This window comes from Macaca fascicularis, chromosome 12 (genome assembly GCF_037993035.2).
Source record: "Macaca fascicularis isolate 582-1 chromosome 12, T2T-MFA8v1.1".
In the NCBI taxonomy this organism is placed as follows: domain Eukaryota; kingdom Metazoa; phylum Chordata; class Mammalia; order Primates; family Cercopithecidae; genus Macaca; species Macaca fascicularis.
The window spans coordinates 52,883,126-52,894,601 of NC_088386.1; the positions used below are offsets into that span (position 1 = coordinate 52,883,126).

Here is an 11,476-nt window from a genome sequence, read left to right on the forward strand (position 1 = left end):
ATGGGATTTATAGTGGTGTTTCACTTTCATTTCTGATACTAGTAATTTCAGTCTTCTCTCTCTCTCTCTCTCTTTTTTTTTTAAGTTAGCCTTGCTAAAGGCTTTTTAATTTTGTTAATGTTCTCAAGGAACTAACGTTCGGTTTCATGATTTTCTCTATTGAAATTTCAGTTTCTATTTATTGATTTATGTTCTAATTGTTATTAATTATATTCTTCTACATATTTTGGATTTAATTTGTATTTCTTTTAAATTTCCTAAGGTAGAAGCTTATATTACTGATTTTAGATATTTTCCCCTTTCTAATATACTCATTAAATGTTCTAAATCTCCCAACAAGCACTGCTTTTGCTGCATGCCACAATTTTTGATATGTTGTCTTTATTTTTATTTATTTCAAAATATTTTAATGCCTCTTGATATTTCTTCTTTGACCTATGCATTATTTAGAGGTGTGTTGTTTAATCTCCAAGTATTTGAGGAATTTTCTAGCTAATTTACTTCTAGTTTAGTTCCATTGTGATCTGAGAACAGACATTGGATGATTTATATTCTCTTAAATTTGTTAAGGTATATTTTATTGGCCAGCATGTGGTCTATGTTGGTGAATAATCCATGTGAGTTTGAGAAGAATGTGTATTTTTCTGTTTTAGAATACAGTAGTTGATAGATATCAGTTATATTCAGTTGATTGATGATGTTATTGATTTCAGCTATGTCCTTGCAGATTTTCTGCCTGCTGTATTTGTGCATTTCTGATAGAGGGTGTTGAATTCTCCAACTGTAATAGTGGATTAAACTACCAGGCTACAGTTAGTTTTCGTTTCATGTGTTTTGCTGCTCTACTAGGCACATACACATTAAGATTTCTATGTCTTCCTGGAGAATTGGTCCCTTTATCATTATATAATGTTCCTCTTTATCCCTGATAATTTTCTTTGCTCTGAAGTCTCTTCTGTTTGAAATTGTATTTCAAACAGAAGAGACTTTCTTTAAAGTAGTGACAGCATGCCATATGCTTTTCCATCACATGCTTTTAATTTCTATGTGTCTCTATATTTAAAGTGGGTCTCATGTTCACAACACATAGTTGAGTCTTGTTTTATTGATCTACTCTGGCAATCTTTGTGATTTAATTGGTGCATTTAGACGTTGACATTCAAAATGATTATTTAAATAGGTAGATTAATATCTATGATATCTGTTACTGTTTTCTATTCACTGCCCTTTTTCTCTGTTCCTGTTTTAGTCTTTTTAACCTTTTTGTGACTTGTGTGATTTTAACTGAGCATTTTATATAATTCTATATTCTCTCCTTTCTTAACATATCTGTAGGCCGGGCGCGGTGGCTCAAGCCTGTAATCCCAGAACTTTGGGAGGCCGAGACGGGCGGATCACGAGGTCAGGAGATCGAGACCATCCTGGCTAACACGGTGAAACCCCGTCTCTACTAAAAAATACAAAAAACTAGCCGGGCGAGGTGGCGGGCGCCTGTAGTCCCAGCTACTCGGGAGGCTGAGGCAGGAGAATGGCATGAACCCGGGAGGCGGAGCTTGCAGTGAGCTGAGATCCGGCCACTGCACTCCAGCCTGGTGGACAGAGTGAGACTCCGTCTCAAAAAAAAAAAAATCTGTTATACTTCCAATACTTTTGTTAGTGATGCCCTAGAGTTTTCAATATGCATTTACAACTAATCCAGGTCCACTTTCAAATAACACTATACCACTTTCCAGACAATGTAAATACCTTATAATAAATTCTAATTCCTCTAATTCTAATTTCTGCCTCTAGTATCACTGCTGCCATTCATTTTACTTATACATAAACATACATAATCCTATGCATGTACACATAAATACATATATTTGATTACATTGTTGTTATTTTAAACAAATTATCTGTTACGTCAATTAAAAATTGTAAAAAGATTTAATTTTACCTTCACTTATTCCTTCTTCAAAGCTCTTCTTTTCTTTACATAGATCCAAGTTTCTGACCTACGTCATTTTTTCCCTATAAAGAACTTCTAAAAATCATTTCTTGCAAAACAGGTCTACAAGCAGGGATTTCCCTTAATTATTGTTTGTTTGAGAAAGTCTTTATTTCTCCTTTACTTTGAAGGATAATTTCACAGGATATGGATTTCTAGTTTGCTAGGCTTTTTCTTTTCTTTTCTTTTGTCCCTCAATCCTTAAAATATTTTACTCTAATTTCTTCTTGTTTGCTTGATTTCTGGGGAATCAGGTATAATTCTTACATTTGCTGAAATACAGGTAAGGTTTTTTTTTCTTCGCTTCTTTCATATTTTTTTCTTTATTTTTTATTTTCCTCAGCTTTGAATCTGATACACTTATGTAGAGTTTCCTGGTATTTATCATACTTATTTTTCTCTGAGATTCCTGGAATGACGTCTGACATTAATTAGGGAATTTCTTAGTCATTATTCCTTTGCTTCTATTCATTTCTCTCTTTCTTCTTCTTGTATTCTTTTTATGTATATGTTACAGATTTTGTAGTTGTCCCACTCTTCTTGGATTTTTAGCTGGTTGTTGTTTTCAGTCTTTTTTCTATGTGCTTTTCAGCTTTGAAAGTTTCTACTGACATTCTCAAGTTAAGAGATTCTTTCCTCATCTTTGTCCAGTCTCCTAAAACATCCATTAAAGGCATTATTCATTTCTGTTACAATGGTTCATTTTCATTGCAGTAAGAACACTTAACATGAACTATATCATCTTAACAAGTTTTTAAGTAGACAGTACATTGTTGTTAACTATAGGGACAACGTTTTACAGCAGATCTCTAAAGCTTATTCATTATGTCTGACTGAAACTTTTCACCCATTAATAACCCTCCATTTTCTCATTCTCCCAGCCCCTGGCAAACACCCTTTCACTCTTTGATTCTATGAATTTCACTATTTTAGATACCTCAGAAGTGAAATCATACAATATTTATCTTTTGGTGACTGGCTTATTTCACTTTTCATAGTGTCCTCAAGGTTCATTCATGCTGTTGCAATATTGTAGGACTTCCTTCTTTTAAAGGCTGCATAGAATTCCATTGTGTGTATATATCACATATTCTTTTTTGAGGTGACGACAACTTAAATCCAGTTGCATACAAAAACTCTGTATTTTAACTTCCTACACATACAAAATGTATTATTGTTGTCACAATATACATCTATGCATATATGTATCTTTTAATGTATTTTTAGCTGTAGTTACTTTCAATACTTATATCTTAACTTTTATATTAGAATTCAGTGATTTACCCACAACCATTACATTCACACAATTTTCTGTATATGCCTATATGTTTACATTTACCAATAAGTTTCTTCATTGTTTATGTTTTCATGTTGCTGTTTAAAGTCCTTTCATCTCATCTTAAAGAACTCCGTTTAACATTTTGAGCTCTCTCTCTCTCCTCTCTCTCTTTCTCTCTCTGTTTTAGTCTGGGAAAGTCTTTATTCTCTTTCATTCCTAAGGAGAATTTTGGCAGCTATAATAATCTTGGTTGGCAAGGGTTTTTTTTTTTTTCTTTCAGCATTTTGAATTTATCTTCCCTCTCCTTTCCGACCTGTAAGGATTCTACTGAAAAATTAGCTAATCGTCTTAAAGAGGTTCCTTTGTACATCACACATCTTTTTTCTCTTGTACCTTTCAAGGTTCTCATTGTCTTATATGATGTCATTTGGACTTCTTGGATCTGTATGTCCATTTCCTTCCCCAGCCTTTGGAAGTTTTTTAATCATTTTTCTTTCTTTGAACAAGCTTTCTCATCCTTTCTCTCTCTCTTTCTTCTCCTCTGGAACCTTCTTAATGCATATTTTGGTTGGCTTGATGGTATCCCATGGTCTCTTAAACTTTCTTCTCCTTTTTCATTCTTTTTATCTCTTTTGCTCCTCTGACTAAATTACTTCCCAAGACCTGTCTTCAAGTGTATTAATCCTTTCTTTTGCTTGATCTAATCTGCTGTTGAAACCCTCCAGTGCATTTTTTATAGTTCAATTATGGAATTCTTCAGTTCCACAGAGATATTTCTATATCTGTACTGCAATTCCCAGTTTGTTCATGCATTGTTTTCTTGACTTGGTGAGCATCTTTATGAGAGTTAATTTTACTTTTCTGGCAGGCAAATCATATAATTCCATTTCACTTGCGTCAGCTTCTGGACATTTATCTCGTTTTGTTGTTTAAACATCTATGCCTTATTCTTCATTTTCCTTTACTCTCTTTTTTGGTGTCTGCCCGTTAGGCAAAGCAGGCTCCTCTCCCAGTCTTCACAGACTGACCTGGTACAGCAGAAAATCTCCAACAATTAGCTAAATCAGAGATTCTGGGGAGCTCTACAAATTATTCTCCTTCCCAGGGAGAAGCAGGGAGCTGTGTTTTGTGTCTGCTTGCACTCTGCTGAGCCAGGGCATCCTGGAGAAGCTATGGAATCCCAGACTAAGCCACAACCTGTGTTCATCTCCAGGGAGATTGACTATGCTGGACCCATCAGAGATCCAGGACCGGTGAGACAGAATCAAATCTTTTGGGGGACCTCCTTGGGAACATTGGTGGAATAGGCACATCAACCCCTTCCTTCCCATGGGTAAAGCTGAGAGTTTAGATTGTCTCTCCTAATCATATGGCATAGTGCTTGGGGTAGAGTCTCCAACAAGATGGTGTCCTGAATCTCCTTACTGGCTTTGCGGGGTGGGGGGTTGGTTTTGCTTTATCTTATAGTAGATATCCTTTTAATTAGTTTCTGATATCCTGCAAAGGAAATTTACCCATGAATTTTTACTGAATCATTGTGTTTATGCAGGAAAAAAGGGTCCAGGACTTCTTACTCTGCCATCTTCCTGATGTCCTTTCCTCTGTTACAGTGTTTTCCATCTCTAGCATCTCTTTTTTATTCTTTCATAGAATTTCCATCTTTCGGATTACATTGTTCATTTGTTCATGTATGTTATTAACTTTATCCATTATGGCCCTTCACATATTAACCATGGTTGCTGTAATTCCCCAGTCTGATAATTCCAACATCCTTGCCCTATTTAACTTTGGTTCCAGTGCTTACTCTGTCTCTTCAAATTGTTTTTTTGTGTGTGTGTTTTTGCTTTTGCTTTTAGTATGCCTTGTAATTTTTTTCTTGATAGTCCAGCATGATGTACTAGGTAAAATGAACTGCTATAACTAGGTCTTTAACTTTAGTAATGTGGTCATGAGATGCAGGGTGTACAGAGCATTCTATAGTGCTATGATAAGGTCTCAGTCTCAGTGAACATGTGACTCTGCATTGTGAACTTCACAAGTGCTTCACAGCCCACCTCTGCCCCTACCTCCACTTACATGGAACAGAATGGCTAGAGCATGCTAGAGTTGTATACTTTCCTTCCCCCAGCTCAGTTAGGCTCTGAAAAAAAAAATAGTTTAGGCCCTGATAAAATAGTTTATTTTGAGGGTAGGCCTTGTTAAGAAGAACAGAATGCTCTGGCTTATTTCAAAATAGTTATTTTTCCCCTCTGCTACTGAAAGTATAATAGATTTTTCTTCTCTATTCACAGTGAGAATCTTGTAAAAGTCACAAAAATGTGGGGACAACTACATGAGAGGAACCTCTGGAATTTTTTACTGTCAGATTTGTCCACTCTGAGCCTCTAGCAATTTGTCAATTATAGCTCAGGTTTTCCTACCCTGGCATTGGTTCCCATGGAAGTTTCTGCTGTGGGTTCCTACCCTAGTCCCTCATGATTCTTTGCATGTGCCTGTCTGCAATTAAGGGGACAGTGATTTGCCCTGTGAGCTCACTTCTTTGATGCATCTAAAAAGAGCTGTTGATATTTTGGGTTTTTTCTTTTTCTTTTCTTTTCTTTTCTTTTTTTTAATTTTAATTTTTATTTTTTTGAGATGGAATCTCAGTCTGTTGCCCAGGCTGGAGTGCAGTGGTGCGATCTAGGCACACTGCAACCTCTGCCTCCCGAGTTCAAACCACTCTCTGCCTCAGCCTCCCAAATAGCGGGTATTAAGGGCGCCCACCACCAAGCCTGGCTAATTTTTGTATTTTTAGTAGAGACGGGGTTTCCCCATCTTGGCCAGGCTGGTCTTAAACTCCTGACCTCGTGATCCACCCGCCTCAGCCTCCCAAAGTGCTGGGATTATAGGCATGAGCCACTGCGCCCAACTGTTAAGTTTTTTACTTGCTGTTAAGACGGAGTTGTGACTTCCAACTTCCTTACATGCCCTACCAGAAGCCACAGGTCTGCCAATGCTTTTTTTGTGTTTAAATTTTATTTTATTTATTTATTTTAGACAGAGTCTCGCTCTGTCTCCCAAGATGGAGTGCAGTGGTGCGATTTCGGCTCTCTGCAACCTCCAACTCCCAGGTTCACGCCATTCTCCTGCCTCAGCCTCCCGAGTAGCTGGGACTATACGCGCCCGCCACCTCGCCCGGCTAATTTTTTATATTTTTAGTAGAGACAGGGTTTCACCATGTTAGCCAGGATTGTCTTGATCTCCTGACCTCGTGATCCACCCGCCTCGGCCTCCCAAAGTGCTGGGATTACAGGCGTGAGCCACTGCACCCCGCCCAAGTCTGCCAATGTTTTTAAAATAAAATTTTATTTATATTCATTTAAATTTTCTCAATTAATTCAAATACTTCATTATTCCACTGTGGTATTTATTTCTTCGTTTTACTGTTTTTAGTTAATTTAAATGTGCTTATTTTTTAGTATACTTTATTTTTTAGAACAGTTTTATATTTAGGGGAAAATGGTGAAGATAGCACAGGGTTCCCAATAGTAGATGTGAATAGGGGAGACGGAGTGCAAAAATACTTTGTACCCAGTTTCCTGTTACTCACATCTAATGTGATTATGGTATATTTGTTATAAGTAATGTACCAATATTGGCACATTATTAACTAAAGTTTAAACTTTATTCAGAATTCCTTTTAATCTAGTGTCCTCCTCTGTTCCAAGTTGTTATCCAGGATACCATATTCTATTTAGTCATCATGTCTCCTTAGGCTTTTCTTGGCTATGACAGATTCTCTGACTCTACTCATTTTTAAGAATCTTGACAGTTTTGAGAAGTACTGGCTGATATTTTATAGAGTATCTCTTAATTAGAATTTGGTGTTTTTCTCATGATTAGACTGAAGTTATGGGTTCTGGGCAAGAGGATCATTGTGACAAAGTGTCCTTCTCACTATATAATATCAAGGATACATATTAGCCACATAAACCTACAGCAATTGACATTGATAGTGATCATCTTGCTGGAGTAGTGTTTGTCAGGTTTCTCTACTGTAAAATTACTTTTCCCCTTTTTCCATACTATACCCTTTGGAAAAAGGTCATCATATTCGGCCCACACTTAAGGAATGAGGAGTTCTGCTCCTCTTCCTTGAGGGTGAAGTATCTACATAAATAATGGGAAATTTTTCCATACAGGAGGTTTGTCTCTTCACTCCATTTATTATTATTTATTCAGTCACTTATTTATATCAGTATGGACACATGAACGTATACTTATTTTATATTTTGGGTTATAATTTAATACTGTTTTATTTGTTGCTCTTTGGCCATTAGGAGCCCTTCTGATTGGCTTCTATTTGCCTTTGACATATCTCAATCTTTATAAGGTTTTAAAAATATTTTATTACTTTCTGAAATTACAAGATGCTGCAGGCCTTTCTTGTATATTCCCTGCCTCAGATCTAGAATAAGCCATTTCTCCAAGGAACTCTGGTTTCTTTTATTGGGGGAATGGTATTAGAAGCCAAGATCTTGGATCTTGGTGCTATGTGTGTTCATTGCTGCTAAAGTGTCATTACTTCCTTGACCTCTCAGCTGACAGAGCAAGAAAATAAGTGTGTATAAACTAATTCATGCATACACAGATATCTATGAATATTTATGTATGTAATCATCCATACTTTTAGTAAGTTAATATTGAGTGCATATGGATGTCTAAAACTTAAACGCATTACCACATGGGTCAATCTAGCATTCTCCCTTACTTATCTGTAAACTTTGAATCCAACAGTAAGAAATCTGGCTCCCATTATCAGCCATGAAGAATTTATTAATTCTTCAATTGCAGTATACATACATAGCACTGTCAGAGTTATTAATTGTATTCACATGGAAAGCAAGTTTTTCTGTTAGAGTAGAATATTTTTGTATGTTTTATTTTGCCTTTCATTTTATAAACTCCAATCATTTCCAGAGCTACTTAGCTCAGCATCTTTTTTTTCCACACTATTGTTTTATACATTTTTAATAGAGTTAGATTGTTTTTGTCACATTCTTCATCCTATGCTGGGATCCCCCAACCTCCTAAGTGGGCTTTTTGAAAATTTGCAAGCTTTAAGGATAACTCTTCATGCTGTAAAGTGCTATGGGTTTTGGCAAATGCATAGAGTCATGTATCCAAGATTACAATATTACACAGAAGAGTTTCATCACTATATAAAACTCACCAGTCTTCCTCCTATTCAACTATCTCCATGCCCTCTTCCCACCCCTAACTCCTTAAAACCACTCATATCTTTATTATTGCCTTAGTATTGCCTCTTCCATCATGTCATATAAATTGACACATACAGTATTAGTCTCCTCAAACTAGTTTCCTTCACTTAGCAACATGCATTTAAGATTCATAGTGTCTTTTAATGACTTGATAGCTTATTTCTCTGTAGCTGAATAGTATTGCATCTTACGGACCTAACAATGTGTATATCCACATTTTCTCACAGCCTATGACTTGTCTTTTGATTCTCTGAACAGTGCCATTCACAAAGCAGAAGTTTTAATTTTTATAAAGTCTGATGTATCAACTTTTTCTTTCATAAATCATCCTTTTGATGTATCTAAAAACTCATTACCACGCCGAAGGAAATCTAGAATTTCTCCTATGCTATCTTATAGAAGTGTTATAGTTTTGTGTTTTATACCTATGTCTATGATCCATTTTGAGTCAATTTTTGTGAAACGTATAAGAGCTTGCATATTTGACAGAACCATTTGTTGAAAACACTATCCTTTCTACATTTAATTGACTTTACTTCTGTGTCAAAGATAATTTACTATATTTGTGTGTGTCTATTTCTAGACACTCTGTTCTGTTCCACTGATTTATCTGTCTATTCTTTTGCCAATACCATGCTGTAATGATGACAATACTTTATATTAAGTCTTTAAAAGGATATTGTGATTCTTCCAACTTTGTTGTTCTTCAGTATTTTCTTGGCCATTATTGTCTTTTGCCTTTCCATATAAACTTTAGAATTAATTTGTTGAGTCTAAAAAATAGCTCGCTAGAATTTTGATTGAGATTACACTGAGTCTACAGATTAAGTGGGGAAGAACTGAGTTGTAAAACTATGGAGTCTTCCAATCCATGACCACTGACTCTCTATTTAGGGTTAAGTTTACCATATAGAGATCCTGTAGTATTTTGTTACATTTATATCTAAGTATTTTATTTTTTGCATGCTGTCAACATATTGTTTTTCCTCTTTCAAATTCCAGTTGTTCATTGTTGATATGTAGGAAAGCAATTGACTTTTGTATGTTAACCTTGTATCCCATGACCTTGCTATACTCACTTAGTTGTGCCAGGATTTTTTGTTGCACTGTTATTTGAGACTTTTCACATAGACGACATATCATCGTCAAATGAAGACAGTTTCTTTTCTTCCTTCCCAACTTGTGTATCTTTTATTTCTTTTCCTTGCCTTATTTCACTAGCTAAGATTTTCATACAATATAGAAAGGAGAAGTGAGAGAAAATATATTTGCTTTGTAACTATCTTAGAAGGAAAGTGTCGGCCGGGTGCGGTGGCTCACGCCTGTAATCCCAGCACTTTGGAAGGCCAAGGCAGGTGGATCACGAAGTCAGGAGATTGAGACCATCCTGGCTAACACAGTGAAACCCCGTCTCTACTAAAAATACAAAAAATTAGCCGGGCATGATGGTGGGCACCTGTAGTCCCAGCCACTCAGGAGGCTGAGGCAGGAGAATGGCGTGAACCCGGGAGGCAGAGCTTGCAGTGAGCCGAGATTGCACAACTACACTCCAGCCTGGACGACAGAGCGATATTCCATCAAAAGAAAAAAGAAGGAAAATGTCCAGTGTCACACCATTATGATATTACCTGCAGGCATTTTGTAGATGTTCTTTATCGAGCTGAGGAAGTTATCCTTTATTCCTAAGATACACATTTTTTATATTCTTTCAAACTTCTTTTTTCCCCTCAAGTTCTAATAATTTTGTGATATCTCCTAACTTTTGCTCATGGCTGATCATTTCCTTTTGTGCTTTGTAGTTTTGATAATAAATGTTTTGTTTACTTTTCTGTGTAAAAGTTCCTACTATCCTCTGCTTATAAAGATGTGCCTGCCTAGAAGTGGCAAACTTCAGTATGCCAATCACTATTCACTTAAATGCATTCAGATTCCCCGAGTAAAAATTGAAAGCAAGTAACTAGTTCATTCTTTCTTATTCTTTTAAAATCTTCTTTTATCATTTAATGTACCTAGCAGACAAAGTTAGGAGGCCAGAAACTTTCATCAACTTTTTGGCTAGTTACACAATCTTGACCAGGTTATTTCATTCCAAAATTCACTAATGCTTCCATTTCTTTATATATAAATTATTATGACAGTCACTAATTTTTACTCAAGGAGATTTAGAGACAGCTCAATACCCATATGTTATCAAGTCTGTGAACTCCTTGAATGGTGTTACAAACAGACTAGGGTGGTCCCCTGATCCTTACCTCCTAATGTTCATGACTGTGTAATCCCTGCTTCTTGAGTGTGGGTGGGCCTGTGACATGTTTTTACAAACAAAACATGGTACGGTTGATAGGATGCTATTCCCATCTTAATGTTACATCATAAGGCAAGGTGATGGGAAGTCACTTAAGAGGTTATGTTACATGGCAAAGGCGATTACATGGTATTATTTAAGACTCTGTCTTGTTTGCAGCCTCTCCATTTTTCCTCTTCACTGCCAGCTTTGAAGAAGCAAGCTGCCATGAATTGTGTGGCCACCAGGAAATGATTCTGACAACAACCTGGGGAGCTTAAGGGCATACCCTTCTCCAATCAAGCCTCCGGGTAACAACCCAACCCTGGACAACACCTAAACTGCAGCTTTGTGAAATCCTGAGCAGATCCAGCTAATCTGTGCCCAGACTCCTTGCCCACAGAAACTTTGAGAAAATAAGTATATTTTAGGCTTCTAAGTTTGTGGGGTTTTTTTATTATTTATTTTTCTGAGGTGGAGTTTTGCTCTTGTTGCCCAGGCTGGAGGACAATGGTGCGATCTCAGCTCACTGCAACCTCTGCCTCCCAGATTCAAGCAATTCTCCTGCCTCAACCTCCGGAGTAGCTGGGATTACAAGCATGCACCACTATGCCCGGTTAATTTTTGTATTTTTAGTAGAGATGGGGTTTCATCATCTTGGT

General features: G+C 36.6%; 1 protein-coding gene across 1 annotated transcript in view; it reads left to right on the forward strand.

Annotated features, from left to right (window-relative positions):
• GALNT5 (polypeptide N-acetylgalactosaminyltransferase 5) overlaps nucleotides 1–11,203 on the forward strand; it is a 149,861-nt gene extending 138,658 nt beyond the window's left edge. The window contains exon 10 of the mRNA XM_065525506.2: nucleotides 10,995–11,203. Coding sequence (XP_065381578.1) covers nucleotides 10,995–11,069 — 75 coding nt within the window. The 3' untranslated portion in view covers nucleotides 11,070–11,203. The remainder of the gene's footprint in view (nucleotides 1–10,994) is intronic.
• Nucleotides 11,204–11,476: the final 273 nt, after the last annotated feature.